Raw genomic sequence first — 17,143 nt, 5'->3', positions numbered from 1 at the left:
ATATCATATATAAAGATATGTTACATAAAATTTTTATTTTTTTATGTATTTTTACTTATTTTTTTCATAATATAAATTTATATGCATTTGATAAAAATAATTTTTAATATTTTTAAATTATATTTTTATCACTGGTAAAAGAAAAAAAATGTAGTTTATAAGAAATTTAGGTTGATATTGTTATTTAATAAAAAAAAATTATAAATAATAAAATATTTTTTAAAACAAAATAAAAAGTTAGAAATTTAAATATTATTTATTTTAAGTATTTTTTCTTTTAGAAAAAATTGTATAGATAATAAATAATTTAAATAAATTTTTGTTAAAAAGTAATTTATTATAGAGTTTTTTAATCAAAACAGTTTTTTCTAAAAGTTAGATTTTACCAGCTTTAGTTTTTAGCTCTAGCATTTCTATAAATTTTTCAATAAGTTGTTTTTTAACTGCTTACTAAACACCTTTATGCTACAGTTTTTTTTTTTTTTGAAAAGTAGCTTTAGAAAAGTTGTGCTAAACGGATCCTTAATCAGTATTTTTTTTCAATATTATATAAAATGTACCAATAATTTTTGGTATCTTTTACATAGTCCAAATTTTTATTAGGTAGACACAAGTATAAATTACATAACATATATTATATCCAATTCAATATGCAATTATAAAAAAAATAAATATCCAATTACAATTGAATTGGATATTGAAAGTTAAATTTTAATTAAATTAGATCGATTATTAGATGTATTCTAAAAATTTAATTAAAACTCGATTTTATATGTATATATTAAAAAAAATATTTATATCAATTTATATATAAGAAAAATATTTAAAAAATAAAAAAATAATGATTATAATAGCTATTTGTTTTTTTTATTATTATTTTTTTGAATTTGTTTTTATGTATTTATTTTCATGTTATTTTGTTCTATTGTTTTAGTTATATTTTAAATTTTTAGTTGTATTAAACTTATAAAGATAATATTTTTGTCGAGTATTAAATTTAAATAAATGGTGATATTTAGTTTTTAGGTATTTTTTATTCATATTTTTTAAGTTAATATTAAAAATAAAGTGTGTGTTTTAGACATGCGCATCTAATTAAGAAAACGATCCAATCTAATTATTAATCTGATTTGATTGAATTTTGAGGTCTATTAGATTGGATCGGATGATAATTTTCTAATTAAATCTAATTATTTATTGAATTTGATTGGATTAGCCAATGAAATTTATTAGGGACATGACACTTTATAATAATATATTAAGTTTTATTAGTATTTTTTATAGGAATTATTTATCTTTTTTTAATAATAATCTTCGTTTTGTAGTTATTTAGCACATTTTTCAAAAGTTTGAGAATTAAAAAAAAAAAAAATTAACATGCTGAAAAGTAAGATTCAAGTAGTCTATTTTAAGACGATGATATAAAGTTAGACTAAAAATTTCTCTCAAATATTATAAAAAATAAAAATAAATCAGTATATTATAGAACAATCCTATATATATGGTTGTATATTCACAAGTTTAATTATTATATTATGAGGTGAAGATGAGTGATATTGTAGTGAAGATAAGAGAAAGTAGCCTAGTGAGGCCAGTGGAGAAGACCTCTCCAACACGCTCCACTATCCCATTATCCGATTTGGACCAACTTTACTATGAGAGAAGAAGCACATTACTCTATTTCTACAATAATAAAAATTATAACAACTCATCATCATTAGCAGTTGATGATCATATCCACAACCTCAAGGAAGCTCTTGCTAAGACTCTTGTCCTATATTATCCGGTAGCAGGGCGGTTGAGCCGGGCCGAGAATGGAGGAGAAGAGCGGTTAGAGATTAAATGCAACGACGAAGGTGTTTTGTTTGTGGTGGGGGAGACAAAGTCCCACATCGAAGACCTTGGAGATTTTACTGACTCCTCACTACTTATATCCAACCTCATTCCTCCAACCCCAGATTACTCTGCTGGAATTTCATCATTCCCTTTATTCGTCTTCCAGGTAATAATATATATATAACACTCTACTATAGCTATATAGTTTCCATTAATTTTAAAGGGATAATTGTTGGGATAAACTTGTTTGGTACATTCATTTAATAATTTTTTGTAATCAATATATGAAGTACTATGAATTATGAGATAGCATTTTCTGATATTTTTTGATATATATTTCAATGACACATATATATTTATTTAAGAATTTTCTAAACTATTACTTACTTTACACTCAATACTCTAAGCTTAAATTTTGATAGTAAAATTTTTCAAATTACTGAACTACTTGTAAATTTAAGATATCATTTATTTTTCATAGTTAATTTCCAATATAAACTATTTATATATACATTTTTGTATATGTATTAAATTTTATAAATTACTCACACACCAATATAATATGAGACAAACACACAAGTTTTTCCTTTATCTTTTTATTTTTACATTTTGAAGTAGCTTCATTTTTTTTTTTATTAATTTTACAAAAATCTACATAGCAACTTAGTCAACCTAAATCGCAATTTAAATTCAGACAACAACTAAGCAATCTAGACTGTAAAAATAAAAATAACACATTGGTGATTATCTACATATATAATAGCATTTATTATGGGTTTAAGATTTAGTAATTATAAGTGTAATATAAATCTAAAAAATTAATTACACACGAGGATTTATATTTGATTAATCATTTTTCATAATTATAATTGGTCCAAATCAGTACTCATTATTTTGTCCCCGCTAAGAATTGTGGTTGGCTCTGCCAATGTATGTACACAGGTAACTTATTTTGGATGTGGTGGAGTTTGTCTAAGTGTTGGAGGAGAACATCTTGCATTTGATGGGCATTCTGCTATCAATTTTATCAAGTCATGGTCTGAAATTTTTAGAGGCCAACCCAACACAATCACACCATATTTTGATCGAACATTACTCAATCCTAGAAATCCACCAAAAATAATGTTCGATCATACCAAAGAATACCAACTACCCAATCAACCTAAATTATCTATTGTTGACGAACAAAACTTCAAAGTGGTTATTCTTAAAGTAACCAAGGATCAACTCAACAAATTGAAAAACAAAGCTAAAGAATTAGTTAATAATAAGCACTTTAGTACATTTTGTATTATGTCTGGCCTTATATGGAAATGTGCATGTATTGCCCGTGCACTTCCCAAAAATCAAGAGACTAAATTATTTTTCAATGTTGATGGACGGTCAAGATTGCAACCACCACTGCCACGTGGCTATTTTGGGAATGTGGTATTTGAAGGTATGGCTGAGGCTTTGGCTGGTGATCTTCAATCAAAACCATTATGGTATGCAGTAAGTCTTGTACATGAAAGTTTGATGAGAAGAGATGATGATTACTTAAGATCTGTTATTGATTTTTTTAAGGTTAATCCTAATACAAAACGTCATAGGCTTGAAGTCCAATGTAGGTGTCCAAATTTTGCGATTAATAGTTGGACTAGCTTTGCTCTTGATGAAGCTGATTTTGGTTGGGGTTTGCCTTTGGGGATTTGTGGAATTACAATCAATGAAGGAAGAGCAAGTATTTATGATGATATTCCTAAAAATGGGAATTTATGTGTACACATCTCTCTTCAGACTCATCACATCAAAGAGATAGAAAGTATATTTATGAGAGTGTTGGAACAAAGCTGCAGTGATAATAAGATTATATATTAGTTTTGTTTTGTATTTGCTGGGGGCTCTTTTCAATTTTTAATGTGTTGTATTAATGATTTTAATTACTTAATTTGAATGAAATTCTTCTTCTCCTTAATTTGATCAATACATTATGCAATTTATAATGAAAATTCTTCTTCCCCCTAGATTCTATCATGTGTACCGTACTAAGTTTTCCATTTTTTATGTAATTCAGTCTAGCTATTACAAACAATTAATCTTTCTGTATTACGTACTAACTATATATAACCTTTGTTGTAGGAGCCTTTTGTTCCCAATAAGGCCTCATTGTGAGCTTTCCATAAAATTGTACACAACCACTCTCTTCTTCCATTTTGTGATTTTCTTTTTCCTTATTATCCAATGATCAAGCATAAGAGGAAGATCATCTTTATGGTGGTTTATTCCATTAATTCCACCTGAATAAATTTTGAAGCACTTGCTTACAAAAAAAGAGAAAGTGTTGATAATTTTGCTCAGCTACGTACACCACAAATAAAACAACATGTATATACCATCAAAACTAAGCAATGAATTTATCTTTTTTATTGGAAATTGCCCAAAAATGCTTTTCCAATGGCTCCCCTATTCCATGATTCGATATCTTTGAGGCTCATACACCTTTCTTTCTAGCTAGGCTACTCAAAAGTCAAAACAATAATTAAGAGCTGTGTGAAAAATATATGTATAAATATAGTAAAACAATAAATTGATAATTATAAGATTTTAGGTTTGATTATTTGTTGTTATATTTTTTAATTTTATTATTTTTTAACCTTTAATCTCAATTTTTAAATAAAAATTCTCTTTTTATCCCAATTTTTGTTATATTTAAATTAATATAACAATACCAATTGTTATGGTATTGTTATATCTAAATTAGTGCAGTTCTCTTTTTATTTTTTCTTCCTGTTTTTTTTTTTTTTTAAATACTTACTTACAATTATCTATCTCACACCAATTATTCTTTTATATAGTGGTATAGCATTTGTAATTAAAATAAGTAATAATGTGACAACAGTAGCAAATTTAAAGAGTACTACTACTTACTATTGAAATATGTTTAGAAATAAAAATACTAAAACTAATGTAAAAAAGAGAAAAGAATTCTATTTGTATGATCCCTATACAATAATATAACCCTGATATTTAAAAAATGAATAAATTTAAAATAATTTTTAAAAATCAATTAGATATTTTTTTTAATTTTTTTTTATATTATAATATAGTAATAAATATTTACTGTTAATATTAGGTAATATGGATAGATTTCTTTAAATTGCACACTGACGTAATAATGGCACCTTGGGAAGATAGACTGGCCCTAGTTCTAGAATGAAAAGATAATGGGTTGTATCTTGGGGTTGTAATTAATTTGAGTATTGTTATTGGTACCGACTACCGACATCGTATAAGTTTTATAATTAATTAGTAATATTTTTTAAAAGTTATTTTTAAATTATATTTGACTCATACTTAAAAACACAAATAACGGTACGATACCAATAATAATACTAGATACATTGGTGTCTTTTAACATTTGTCTTGTAATTTAGATTTGGCACAAGATTTCGTAGATTCGACACTCTCATAAAAGTTACGTGAGTCATGTTCTTAGAATATTTTTAACGATAATATTATTTAAGAATATTAAAAAAAATTACATTGCCTAATAATATAATATTTTTTATTTTTCTTTAACAATATTTTTGATATTTATGGTCTAAAATATTTTAATGGTAAGTACTTCTAGAAATTATTAAAATATTATGACAAAATAATAAAAAAAAATAAGAAAGAAAAAATATAAATGATGTTATTGCATAATATTGTTTTTGGTATTTTTTTCACTTTAATAATAAACATCTATTAAAATATTAAAAATATATTTATATCATCAAACATTTAAAATATCTTTGTTAAAGATGCTGCCATTTAAAATTAATTTAAAAAGTCGATATGACATTAAATCATTAATTGAGCTTACAACACACCTAACACAATACGAATATAACATCAGAAATCACATGTTTAACACAACACAACACAAAATTGATGTGAATTGCTTTCGTGTTTCTAATTATTAAAATTTTAAAACGATACGAACTCAACAACACAAATTATCATTTCTCTAAGTAATCCTACTAGGGAAATAGTAATGTTTAAGATTACTATATTTGTAACAAGGGTTTCCAATTTGCATGTCATCCAATATTATTACAACAAAAGGGTACGTATATAATCCTAACACCTTTAAAAATGGTGGTATAAAAATGTTACCTTCCATTATAATTCCATATTGGGACTTACATTTAATTGATTAAAAAATATTACAATATTTTATAATAATAACTCATACAAAAGATAAGAGTACACACACCAATAAAATCATAAAAATATAATACAAAAGATCTATAAATTAAATACACCAAAATCGATCATAAATGGTGTCAACATTTTCCCTATAAATATAAACATGCATAACAAATCTTTTATAGGTAGAGAAAGAGTGCACACATTTCAAGGCAAGAAAAGAGATATGGAGATAATAATAAACGTGAAGGAGAGGAGTATGGTGAAGCCATCGGAGAAAACTCCACGCCGGCGGCTTTGGCTCTCAGTTTTGGACCAGATTAACAACCTAACTCATAATTCAGTCATCTACTTCTTCAGATCATCATCGTCAAATAATAACAATAACTTTTTTGATGCTAATATTCTCAAACACTCTCTTAGTAAGGTTCTTGTCCCCTTTTATCCCATTGCGGGTCGCTTGGTGCGGCCCACCCAGGTCCACGGAGGTGGCCCAGGCCACCATCCGCGGACTGAGATTGATTGCAACGATGAAGGTGTCCTCTTTGTCACGGCGGAGACCACCGCTGTCATCGATGACTTTGGTGATTTCGCTCCTACGCCACAACTCCGGAGACTCACTCCAACTGTTGACTATTCTCTTGGAATTTCTTCTTATCCCTTGCTCTTAATTCAGGTTTATAATTTATCAATTAATTAAGTAGTGTTGCCTTTTTTATTTAACAACATTTAATTGAATTATAAATTATTAGTATGAAGTCTGAATTATTATTGATAATTTAATTTTAGGTTACTTATTTCAAATGTGGTGGAGTATCAATTGGGTTTGGTTTTGAACATCATGTAGTAGATGGACCTTCATGTTTTCATTTTATTGAATCATGGTCTAGAATTACTCGCGGACTGGAAATGACTATTTTACCCTTTCTAGATAGAACATTACTAAAATCTCGAAACCCACCTAAACCCACATTTCAACCCATTGAATACCACAACAACAACCAAGACATAATAAATACTAGTAATATTTCTAACATACCTATTATAGGTTCCACTTTCAAAATCACAAAAGAGCAACTAAACACCCTTAAAGCCAAGGCAGAAGAAAAAGATAGTACTAATAATAATAATAATAATAATAATAATAATAATAATAATATGATGATGATCAAAGCTAGTAGTTATGTGACTTTATCAGCTCATATTTGGAAATGTGTTTGCCTAGCACGTGATAGTGATAACAACAAAATCAGTACTCTATTCCTCCCAGTCAATGGAAGATTCTCTAGAAGATTAGTGGAACCCCAAATTCCAGTTGGTTACTTTGGTAATGTGATATTTGCAAGTGTAGCAAAGGCTAAGGTAAGTGATCTCAAAACAAAGCCACTTTCTTATGCTGTAAATTGTATCAATCAAAGTGTGAAGAGAATGGACAATGATCGCTTAAGATCAAATATTGATTATTTGGAACTTCATCCCAATTTGGCTTCAGTTAGACGTGGGGCCCACACATATATGAATCCAAATCTTGGGATTATTAGTTGGGTTAGATTGATAAATTATGAGGTTGACTTTGGATGGGGTCAACCTATTTATGTTGGACCTGGTGGAACAATGTTGGAAGGAAAATCGTATGTTTTACCTTCTCGAAATGATGATGGGAGTTTATTAGTGGGCATAGCTCTCCAACCACAACACATGAAAACCTTTGAGAAGCTCTTTTATCACAATTTCAACAACAATAATAATCTTGCTAAACATATTATCCCATCTACTTTATGATGATGATGATGATGATGATGATGATGATGATGATGATGATGATGATGATGATGATGATGGTGGTGGTGGTGGGCTTATATGTACGAGGCTGATGTTTGTTTTCGCTAGTTGTATTTTTTCTAAGATTTTTCTTACTTTTAATTTTGTAGCCAAGTGATGAATTAGCATTGGCATAATAAAATCGATTACTTATATTAAACTTTCTTTTTTTTTTTTTTAATTTTATTGTGTTTGCTTCTTTCAATTCATCAATTATTTATACCAATTATGGTACAACACTAATTCTCAATCTTGAGTCACTAAACAATATGTTGAAAACACCTCAGACTGAAAGAGCGTATAAACAGCAAATGCTATATATATAGATTCATTATATGTTGTCCACATATTAAAAAATAATAAAGATCCGTATGTCATACATTGTAGGAAATTCAAATACCCAAAAACCCTACACCACCTAAAGCCAAACAAAAGAAACTATGATCAATTAAGACCTTTTACAAACTCTTGTGGAATAAAGTTGGACTCCCAAAATGATCATATGCCTTCGATTCAACCCTAGCTCGATCTTGAGCTTCAAACCCTAACCCCTTATCCTGCAAAACCCGGCCAGACACAAAACCAAGAAATCCAGAGCTACAAACAACAACGATCTAGATCGATTTTTGTTGTGGTTAGAAAAGAAAGAAAAAAAAAAGGAAAACAAAAAGGAAAAACAATAATTTTTTAAATTATTTATTTATTTTATTTTTTAAATTAAAATAATAATTTAGACCAATAATATTTCGACACGTGACAATTTTAAAAAATAAGCAGCTCAATTAAAATTAGGACTAACGGATATATAAAAAACATCACCTTGAGTACTATTATTACCGCTATTTTTAGATGTTAGAGACTTATTTATATCAAACTCAACTTTATGATGATTTTTGCCCCAAATTTTCCTTATTATTATTACAACAAATTAATCAAACACAATCTTATACCAACTATTATTTATGATCACCAATAATATGAGTAAATATCACATTAATTCCCTTGGCCTCGTAACAGAGGGGGACAGCAATTTCTTGTGTCCACAAATTGACCATGCATATTTATTAGATATTTATTATATTTGAATTTCTTATTGGAAATGAATTAAGTTGTATGGATGAGTAAATTTATTACACATTCACCATGCCCATCAATAGTGGTTCCACATGAATGAATGTCAATAATGATCCCACAATAATGCACATTAATATGGAAGACCAAAGGGTTTACACTATAAAATTTTTTACTTTTAGTCACAAATAAATTCTCCACGTATTTATATTTATAAGTTAACAGAAGTGGTAGTAACAGATGTAAGAGAATTGTAACTATAGGTATTTTTCCCTTCAAAAATGAAAATAATTAAAATATTTAAATGTATAAAATCTAAAACAATAAATATTTATACTGTAATTTACCTTATTTTTAACACCTTAAAAAGTAGTGGTACTAAAATATTGTAATACCATATTGGAAATGACATTTAATTGATTAAAAAATATTAGTATATAATTACTCATACAAAAGATAAGAGTAGACATCAAAATCATAAATGCATTTGTTCCCGAGGTCTACCCAATAATCTCAGGATCGGCCTAGATTATGGTACGGTGGTCATGATATTATTATATTATATAAAATTGACTAAATATTAAAATATAGTAAAGGCATCTCCAATGTTTGTAACACAATTTAACGTGCCTAATTAGCGGCGGGGTCAGCCGCTAATACCCCGCCGCTAATAGTTTGAATCAATATGAGCTGGATTTTTCCCGCCCACCTATTAGCGGCGGGGTATTAGCTAGTAATAGCGGCTGGCATTAGCGGCGGACAGCCCGCCGCTATTAATATTTAAAAAAAAAAAAAAACTGCCACCCAATAGCGGCCAAGCAGGGGCTCCGCCGCTAATAGCCCCATTATTAGCGGCGGAGGAGCTCCGCCGCTAATAGGCCTGCCGCTATTGGTGGGAATTCTTGTAGTGTAAACATTTTCCATATAAATATTTAACCTACATTAAATCCTTTAGGTATAGAGAAAGAATGTATCATAGTGCAAACACAATTTAGGGCAAGAAAAAGGAGACATAAAGAAGAGATTATAGCTGTTATATTTCATTAATTGATTTTTCTATTAAGATGGTAACAATGAAAGTGAAGGAGAGGAGTATGGTGAAGCCATCGGAGAAAACTCCACGCCGGCGGCTTTGGCTCTCAGTATTAGACCAGATGAACAACCCAAGTCATAATCAAGTTATCTACTTCTTCGGATCATCATCAAATAATAACAATAACAACTTTTTTGATGCTAATATTCTCAAACAATCCCTTAGTAAGGTTCTTGTCCCCTTTTATCTCATAGCGGGTCGCTTAGTGCGGCCCGTCCATGTTCACGAATAAGGTGGCCAAGGCCACCGTTCGCAAACTGAGATTGATTGCAATGAAAAAGGTGTCCTCATTCTCACTCCAACTGTTGACTATTCTCTTGGAATTTCTTCTTATCCCTTGCTCTTAATTCAGGTAATTAATTACTTATTTTATTATTTAATTTGTTGTGGTTTTATATTTTGTATAACCTGATTACATTTATTATTAATTTCAAAGTTGAAAAACTAATATTGTGAAGTCCGAATTATTATTGTTAATTTAATTTTAGGTTACTTATTTCAAATGTGGTGGAGTATCAATTGGGTTTGGTTTTGACCATCATACACTAGATGGAGCTTCATGTTTTCATTTTATTGAATCATGGTCTAGAATTACTCGTGGACTTGAAATGACTATTTTACCCTTTCTAGATCGAACACTACTCAAACCTCGAAACCCACCTAATTAACCCACATTTAATCACATTGAATACCACAACAACCACCAAGACCTAAATACTACTACTAATATTGTACCTAAAGCTTCCACTTTTAACATCACAAAAGAGCAACTAAACACCCTTAAAGCCAAGGTGGCAGAAGAAAAAGCTACCACTTTTGTGACTTTATCAGCTCATATTTGGAGATGCGTTTGTGAAGCACGTGATAGTGATAATGATAATGATAATTATAACCAAAAAATCAGTACTTTATTTATCCCAGTCAATGGAAGATTCGCTTTGAAGCCCCAAGTTCCAGTTGGTTACTTTGGTAATGTGTTATTTCCAACTGTAGCAATGGCTAAGGTAAGTGATCTCAAAACAAAGCCACTTTCTTATGCTGTAAATTGTATTAATCGAAGTGTGAAGAAAATGGACAATGATGTACTTAAGATCAAATATTGACTATTTGGAAGTTCATCCTAATTTGGATTCCATTAGACGTGGGGCCCACACATATAAGTACCCAAATCTTGGGATTATTAGTTGGGTTAGATTGATAAATTATGAGGTTGACTTTGGATGGGGTCAACCTATTTATGTTGGACCTGGTGGGATTATGTTTGAAGGAAAATCATATGTTATACCTTCTCCAAATAATGATGGAAGTTTATTAGTGGGCATAGCTCTCCAACCACAACACATGAAAACCTTTGAGAAGCTCTTTTATCACAATTTCAACAACAATAATAATCTTGCTAAACATATTATCCCATCTACTTTATGATGATGATGATGATGATGATGATGATGATGATGGTAGGCTTACGAGGCTGATGTTTGTTTTCTCAAGTTGTATTTTTTTTTAAGATTTTTCTTACTTTTAATTTTCTAGCCATGCATGTAGCCAAGGGATGAATTAGCATATACTGGCATAATAAAATCGAACATCAATTTAAATATGATAGCACAATTATAATTTTCTTTTTAATTTTGTTGTGTTTGCTTCTTTCATCAATTCATCAATTAATTTTTTCACTAAACAACATGTTGAAAACACCTCAGACTAAAAGTGAGTCTAAGCAACAAATGCTATATAGAGTCAATATTATATGTTGTCAGCATATTAAAAAATGAAGATCAGTAGGTCATATATATATTGTAGGAAATTCAAATACCGAAAAACCCTACACCACCTAAAGCCAATCAAAAGAAACAATGGTCAATTAAGATATTTTAGTACAAACTCTTGTGGCATAAAGTTGCACTCCCAAAACGACCTTATGCCTTCGATTCAACCCTAACCCTAGCAGACGAGGCTTCGTCTTCTTCCTCTCAAGCTCGATCTTGAGCTTCAAACCCTAACCCCTTGATCCTGCAAAACCCGGCCAGACACAAAACCAAGAAATCCAAAGCTACAAACAACAACGATCTAGATCGATTTTTGTTGTGGTTAGAGATGAACATAAAGTTAGACAATATGCAGCACAGATTTTATCTCAGAGATCACTCCAAACTACTCGTCCATAGGATAGTATGACATTTATATATAGTATTCCACATTAGACTGCTCACTTTTGTCTAATTTGATTAGTGTCCTCCTCGTCCTCTTCCATGAGAATCATGTCCAATAACACTAGTGCTCTATAGTATGGGACACTACTACTACTGCATGCATGCGCCCGGCCCTAGGGCATAGGCGGGCTAGGCCTGTGCCTAGGGCCCACCTATCCCAGGAGCCCAAAAAAATATTTACCTTTTAAAATTATACTATTTTTTTACTGATTTTGAAAAAATACCATATTTTTTTCTAAATAAGGGCCCAAAATAATTTTTTTTCTATGGCCCACTAAAAGTCAGGGCAGGCCCTGCATGCATGCATATATATATATATATATAACATAATAGTAAATGATATTAATATATTTTTCTAACAACCAAAAGGCCGCATATGGCAGCAGCTGGCTTGATAATTAAATGTAATAATTATATACCCAAGTCAAGTGAGACTCCATGGAGTACAAAATCATTGAGCAACGTGCACTACAAACATATATATATATATGTACATTAATTACTTTTACTTAATTAGATATATTAGAATTGAACATGTTATATATGACGAAAATACTAAAAAATAAAATATAAGTCTTACAAAAGATAAGAGTAGACGTACAGTACCAAATTATTAATTAAATTACAACATAACGAAGTAATATAATTCACACACACACACACTTGCTGGATCATGATCATAGATTTCATATTTGGTAAAACAACTTCTCAAAGGTTTTCATGTGTTGTGGTTGGAGAGCTATGCCCACTAATAAACTCCCATCATTATTTGGACAAGGTATAACATATGATTTTCCCTCGTACATAAACCCACCAGGTCCAATATAAATAGCCCTACCCCATCCAAAATCAACTTCATCATAGTTAATCAACCTAACCCAACTTGTAATCCCAAGATTTGGGCACACATAAGTGTTTGTCTTACGCCTAATAGAGGACACATTAGCTTGTTGAAGCTCCAAACACTCAATATTTGATCTTAAGTAATCATTGTCCATTTTTTCCAATTCTCTATGAACATAACTCACAACATAAGATAGTGATTTTGTTTTGAGATCACCTACCTTAATCATTGGTGTAGCTGCAAAAATCACATTACCAAAATAACCAAGTGGAAGTTGGGGTGTCAATCTGTTGGAGAATCTTCCATTCACTGGAAAGTATAGAGTTGACTCTTCATCATCGGACTGCTCACGTGCTTGGCAAATACATCTCCAAATATGTGATGCTAAGCTCTCAAATGAGCTGAAATTATTAGTATTGTTATTGTCTTCTTTGGCTTTGGCTTTTAAGGTGTTTAATTGCTCCTTGTTGATATTAAAAATGGCAACTTTTGTCTCATTATTTTTGCTAGTATTAATGTTTTGTTGTTGACCATCAAGATTATTATTATTATGATCAGCTGGCTTACATGACTGATCCAATATTGGGTTTTGATCATGATCAGGTTTAAGTAGTGTTCGATCTAAAAATGGTGGGATGGTAATTTCAAGACCACGAGCAATTCTAGACCATGATTCAATAAAGTGAAAAGCTGAAATTCCATCTACTATAAAATGGTGAATAGCAATGCCCACTGATACTCCACCACACTTGAAATAAGTTACCTAAAAACAAATTAAAAAAGATAAATCAAATCTTATCACTACTATTTATATATGTATATGTATTTAAAAAGTTTCTTTTTTTTTTTTTTTGGAATTTTCAAGACATATATCCCCAAACTTTGACATATGTATTTTATATTGTGCTTTCCAAACTTTCCTTTATATGTCAAATAATTACTAAATTAGTGAAAACTTTTAATCACACTAAATTGTGATTTATTTTATTAATATACATTTTTAGTCAACAATATATATAAGAATATTAATTTATAAATAGGAGAATTAATTTAAAAAAAAATACTTTTCTTTTATACGTTTGTAAAGTTTTAAAATCACAAAAATATATTTTATTTAGAAAAAAGTAACTAAAAAATAACAAGAAATTAATCAACCAAAAAACAACCTCATAACAATTACAATACAACTATAATTATAAATAAAAAAAGTTCAAAGAATAAAAATAAAAACAAAAATTGTGCGTAAACATTTTTTTGGTAATTTTTTTGCAAACGTTAATTAGTCTATTATGTAAATTTTTTTTATAAATAGTGTTACAAGGTTTTTACTTTTAATCATAACGAATTTGTAATTAAAAGTAAGATTTTGTGTACTGTACTCATTGGTAAATCTCAAGGGATAGAGTATTACAATCTTAAAACATTCTGAAAAATTAAAGATACTATTAGTAGTTGGTATATGTCAAAATTCACCGGAGGTAACCTAATTTAGCCTATAATTAATTTAAGTGACAGAACATTTTCCCTAATGAAATTAATCTTGGGAAGAAAAAAAGCAATCTTTTTATATAATTTAGCAACAGTACTAATGATAACATAAGTAAATATATGCATATTATATATACCTGAACTAGAAGAAATGGATAAGAAGAGATTCCAAGAGAATAATCCACCGTTGGAGTGAGACTCCGAAGTATTGGCGTAGGAGCAAAATCTCCGAAGTCATCGATGACAGCGGTGGTCTCCGCCGTGACAAAGAGGACACCTTCTTCATTGCAATCAATCTCAGTCCGGCCACTATGGTCCACTCCAAAGCGGCCGGCAATGGGATAAAAGGGGACAAGAACCCTACTAAGGCTTTGTTTGAGAATATTAGCATCAAAAAAATTGTTCTTATTATTATTATTATTATTATTTGATGATCTGAAGAAATAGACCACTGGATTATGAATTGGGTTCTCCATCAAGTCCAACATCGACAGCCAAAGCCGCCGATGCGGAGTTTTCTCCGATGGCTTCACCATACTCCTCTCTTTTTCCTTTATTATCACCATTTTCTCTGTTTAAGCTAGTATGACACTTCACTATTTCATTTCAATTTTATAATGAAATGTTAAGGCTATGTTTGGTAGGAAGGAGAAAGTCCCATATTATATGGAGAATTAAAAAGAAGAAATATTAGTATTGTACTGTATATTTAAAATTATTATTTTTAATATGGTTTTATTATATTATTTTTTTGTAAAATGATAAAATACTTTAAGGGTACATTGCTTAAATATTTAAAATAATTAAAATAAGGGAGTTCTATTTGCAAATTGCAACCCATAAAATAATAAATACACCTAATTATTAAAAAAAATATATAAACTTAAATAATTTTAAAAAAAATTCTTTTTATATTTTTAAAATTTTTTCTCATATTATTTTATGTTAATTTCGTACTTATTTTGATTTTATTTTCATAATTTTTTCTAACTCGGGTATATTTCTTTTATTTTTTTAAGAAAATTTTATATAATTTTTTATTTTAATTTTTTTTGTCATAATATTTAAAATATAATTTATTTTTGTTTGATAGGTATATTTTTTAAGAATATGAATTGAAAGAAAAAAGTTGAAAAAACTTAGTACATTTAAAGATATAAATTTTATATAAAATAAAAATTATTAAAATTAAGTGTATTTATAAATTTTTAGGGTGTAAATAAAAAGAATTATTACATAGAAAATATAAATTAACATTTTATTTACAAAAATACCTCCATAAGGTAGAAACAATATTTATACCTTTTATGTGATTTTAATTACCAAAATACCACTTACACAATCAGACGATAGTTGCAGGGTGAATGTTGCGTGGTTGCACGGTAATTGCTGGGTGGTTGGTCGAAGGTTACATCAGATGAAGGTTTCAATCAAACGAAATAACTGTTAGCAAAATGTTTATGCAACTGTTGTGAAACATTAAAAATCAAAACAGTGTTTCCACGTACGTAATTTTATCTACATGTCTCTTTATGATTTAATATGAATAAATTGACCATTAGATTTTTGGAAAACAATAAAAATACACTAGGATAAATATTTTACTATAGTATCGATGTAATTTTTTTTGGATTATACTTGAGTTGAATTGCTTGGGAACTCCAGTTCAACTTTTTGAGATCTGTCTTTTATGAATTTAAAAATTGAAGTCAAGACATTAGTTTTATGCAAATTAATTGGATTTCTGGTTGAATTTTAGTTTCGTAAATTTTTCTACACTTTTTTTATGAATTCGAAACAGCCTCTATTTTCATTGATTCTGATCGTCTTCTTAGGTGAGGTCGCCGGAATTAATGATGGTTATCTTTTTAGTTGAATTTTCGTTTTGGTTGCGTTGGGTTGCTGCGTGGTTGTGCGATAGTTGCACAGGAAGCATAGATCCTGAGTTGAAGGTGTGTGTAAATGGTATTTGTGTAATTTTTTTTATTTGGGCTGTATATTTATTTATTTGTGTGTAAGTTTTCTTTAAAATAAATAGTGACTTAAATTTAATATTTTACTATTTTAGGTTTGTAAATTCAATATTTATTTATTTTTTTTAAAAAAAATGCCCTATTAATGGATTAATAGAGACTACTCAAACGAAATAAGTTGAGGGAGTAACATGGTCCCAACATTACTACGTGATTTTTTATGGTATTAGATATTATTAATGTACTATGTTGTTTTTTATGTAAGATTTTTTTAAATTAAATAAATAAGACAGTGAAGATAAGCTATTGCTATTGTGGCTTTTCTATTGTACCTCTCTGATCTGTTGCTATGGTGGCTTCTACCTTTTGATAATATATTGGATGAATCAATATATATTTAAACTAAAAAAACAAAGCAATAAGGTAAGTATTTATGGTAATTGTATTATTGTTTGTTACAGTCTGACCAATGTGAGGACAAAATTGACAATAACATCACATTAATTCCCTGTCTAGGAGAGAGTGAGAATGCTGAGGTGTTTTTCCACAATTAATCTACAACATTTATTTTATGTCTAGTATATATATACCCCACTATATATATTGAAAAAAAGAAGAAAGAATTGATATACAT

At 29.2% G+C, this 17,143-nt stretch overlaps 3 protein-coding genes and 1 pseudogene across 3 annotated transcripts; 3 read left to right on the top strand and 1 right to left on the bottom strand.

Annotated features, from left to right (window-relative positions):
* The first annotated feature begins 1,405 nt into the window (after positions 1-1,405).
* On the top strand, positions 1,406-3,790 carry LOC115707962 (shikimate O-hydroxycinnamoyltransferase). Its single transcript, XM_030636081.2, has 2 exons — positions 1,406-2,002; positions 2,779-3,790. Exons 1-2 carry the CDS (start codon positions 1,547-1,549, stop codon positions 3,691-3,693), a joined length of 1,371 nt encoding a protein of 456 aa, XP_030491941.1. The 5' UTR covers positions 1,406-1,546; the 3' UTR covers positions 3,694-3,790.
* A 2,084-nt stretch (positions 3,791-5,874) lies between these two features.
* On the top strand, positions 5,875-8,003 carry LOC115707958 (shikimate O-hydroxycinnamoyltransferase). The gene is made up of 2 exons (XM_030636078.2): positions 5,875-6,682; positions 6,796-8,003. The coding sequence occupies exons 1-2, from the start codon at positions 6,170-6,172 to the stop codon at positions 7,786-7,788; spliced, it is 1,506 nt and encodes a 501-aa protein (XP_030491938.2). The 5' UTR covers positions 5,875-6,169; the 3' UTR covers positions 7,789-8,003.
* A 1,959-nt stretch (positions 8,004-9,962) lies between these two features.
* Positions 9,963-11,618, top strand: LOC115705087 (shikimate O-hydroxycinnamoyltransferase-like; annotated as a pseudogene).
* A 1,106-nt stretch (positions 11,619-12,724) lies between these two features.
* On the bottom strand, positions 12,725-15,199 carry LOC133039577 (shikimate O-hydroxycinnamoyltransferase-like). The gene is made up of 2 exons (XM_061118470.1): positions 14,674-15,199; positions 12,725-13,811 (listed from the first exon to the last, which is right to left on the bottom strand). The coding sequence occupies exons 1-2, from the start codon at positions 15,100-15,102 to the stop codon at positions 12,891-12,893; spliced, it is 1,350 nt and encodes a 449-aa protein (XP_060974453.1). The 5' UTR covers positions 15,103-15,199; the 3' UTR covers positions 12,725-12,890.
* Between the last annotated feature and the right edge of the window lie 1,944 nt (positions 15,200-17,143).

The sequence above is a fragment of the Cannabis sativa genome, chromosome 1 (assembly GCF_029168945.1).
Source record: "Cannabis sativa cultivar Pink pepper isolate KNU-18-1 chromosome 1, ASM2916894v1, whole genome shotgun sequence".
Taxonomy (NCBI): domain Eukaryota; kingdom Viridiplantae; phylum Streptophyta; class Magnoliopsida; order Rosales; family Cannabaceae; genus Cannabis; species Cannabis sativa.
This window is presented reverse-complemented; position numbering and strand designations above follow the sequence as displayed.